This window comes from Eufriesea mexicana, unplaced genomic scaffold (genome assembly GCF_001483705.2).
Source record: "Eufriesea mexicana isolate 0111107269 unplaced genomic scaffold, ASM148370v2 scaffold4744748136, whole genome shotgun sequence".
Lineage (NCBI taxonomy): Eukaryota > Metazoa > Arthropoda > Insecta > Hymenoptera > Apidae > Eufriesea > Eufriesea mexicana.
Genome location: NW_016907967.1, coordinates 254,248 through 256,244, shown reverse-complemented (window position 1 = coordinate 256,244; position 1,997 = coordinate 254,248). Strand labels below are relative to the sequence as shown.

Here is a 1,997-nt window from a genome sequence, read left to right as displayed (position 1 = left end):
CTGCTGACGTAGTCCTGCGTGCCGGCGTAATGGCTGGTGAAATGAGCCGCGCTGTTCTTCCTGTCCTCCTCGTATCTGGATTTGAACGCGTTGATCTCGTTGTTGCGTCGCAGGTCGCTGCTGTACGAGTAGTCCGTTCTACGGTACTCCTTCTCCGCGGGGCTGTTCTCGCGTGACGAGTCCTTCCTCTCGAGACCGAGGCCCTCGTCGCTGTCCGAGTGGCTCCTCTGCGCCTTCTTCTTGTCCGGCTGCACCTGAGCGTAAATCACGTTGGTCTGCGGGGGCGGCGGACTACAGGACTCGTTCGGTCTGGTGTAGGAGAACGGTCGATTGTTGTTGTGACCGAATCCAGGGCCAGGCGAGACCATCGTTTTGGTCAGCTGCGGCGGTGGCGACCGATCGCTGGATAATCGGTGAATCATCTTGTGTATCGTTGACTCTTCGCCGGTTCGTTGCTGAAGATCGTATCGGCTGCTGTGCAGCATGCTACTTGTACCGACCTTGTCTACTTCGTCGATCCCGGTGTTCTTTGCCGGTGAAGGGGTCCGGGTTCCTGCCTTCTCTTTCCTCTCTTCTCCCTCGCCCTTCCTCTCCTTATCGTCCGCCTCTAGAACGACAGGTATGCGTCTCACGGTTCCCTTATTCTCTCTCCTCGGCGATATCGGTGGCTTCCCGATACCCGCTGCCTCTGTCACCTCGCTCTTCTCTCTCGTTGTCACCGTCCTTTCCGCGAGTTCCCTCACCTTCGCGGCATCGGTGCCCTCCTGCTTCCACTTCTTCGCCTCCGGCCTGTTCCCGTTCTCCCCGTTCTCCCCGTTCTCCCCGTTCTCCACTTTACCGAAGTGAAACGGCTGCTGATCCACGTGCGGCGACGCCTCGATTATAGGCGACAATTGCTTCTTCGCCCGGCTACTCCCCAAATGCGATCCCTCGCTCTCGCTTCCGCTCCGCTTCCGATGCGATCGCGACGAGCTCTCGACGTCGCTCGCGCTACGACCCACCGGCTTCCGCTTTCTCTCTAACTTCGGGGAGAAGAACCTCGCCAGGGGACCCCTTAGCTTCTTCGCGCTCGCATCGCTCGCGCTTCTCTCCAATGCCTTCTTCTTCAGCCTCGGTGTCTCCACGAGGTCCGCGCTGCTGGTGGCGCCGAATTCCTCGCTCCTGCGTCTCACATCGAGCGGCAGTTCCGGCCTCTTCTTGTTACGCCGCGCTGGTAGTGTGCTGTATCGACCTGGCAATCGCCTGTTGTCGTGGGCAACGCAGTGAAGGCTGCCCGCCTGCTGAAGCACCAGCGCCGCCTCCTGGGCTAGGTCCTCCTTGCTCCTCGACGCTATGCTCTCCTTGTGCACCGGGGTGGCGATCAACCTGCCTTCGCCATCTCCTGCCAGAGCCGCGGTCACGCGGGGTGCTCCACGTCCTGCAACAATCCCATTCATAGCACCCGTTAACGAGGGACTTCGAACAGGGAGAATCCTCGCAGGAAAGTGGCAATGGGGCGAAATTAGTAGCGCGAAGGCGGAAGCCGATTCGACGCAGGATTGAAATTAGGTATCGACGGGTCGTCGTGGAGGTACTTCGACGTTGTGGCAATTCAACGGTTTCGAAATCTCTGCCAACGCGTTTGATATAAACCGCGAAAGCAAGAACAAACGAAGCTGTGGGAGCGGTTAGCTACGAGGTGGCGGAATATCGCGTTCTCTATGCTAAAAATATTCAGGGACGGAACTTGCGTCACAACCTGCTATTACGCGAGAGGAAAGAAATGCGTAATTTAAAAATTCTTTCCAAGGTACCCGCGGCGCAACGTGGGCTCCAGTGTTTAAGTAATTCCGTCGGTCGGGCCCGAGTATGCGTAATATTTCACGTATTTAGGGTAACTACCCGTTTACCTTGCCAAATAACACGCGAAGCTTTCTAACAATCTCGTTAAGTCATTAACATCGAAGCTTTCGCGGCTCGTGCCGGCGGAGCTTAATTCTCTCGGCATTACGACGTTA

General features: G+C 57.2%; 1 protein-coding gene across 1 annotated transcript in view; it reads right to left on the bottom strand.

Moving 5' to 3' along the window:
• Nucleotides 1-1,436, bottom strand: part of LOC108549622 (uncharacterized) — a 145,162-nt gene extending 143,726 nt beyond the window's left edge. The window contains 2 exon segments of the mRNA XM_017903106.1: nt 1-4; nt 6-1,436. The exon segment at nt 1-4 is cut by the window's left edge and continues 2,156 nt beyond it. Of these exon segments, the coding sequence (XP_017758595.1) occupies nt 1-4; nt 6-1,436 (1,435 nt within the window).
• Nucleotides 1,437-1,997: the final 561 nt, after the last annotated feature.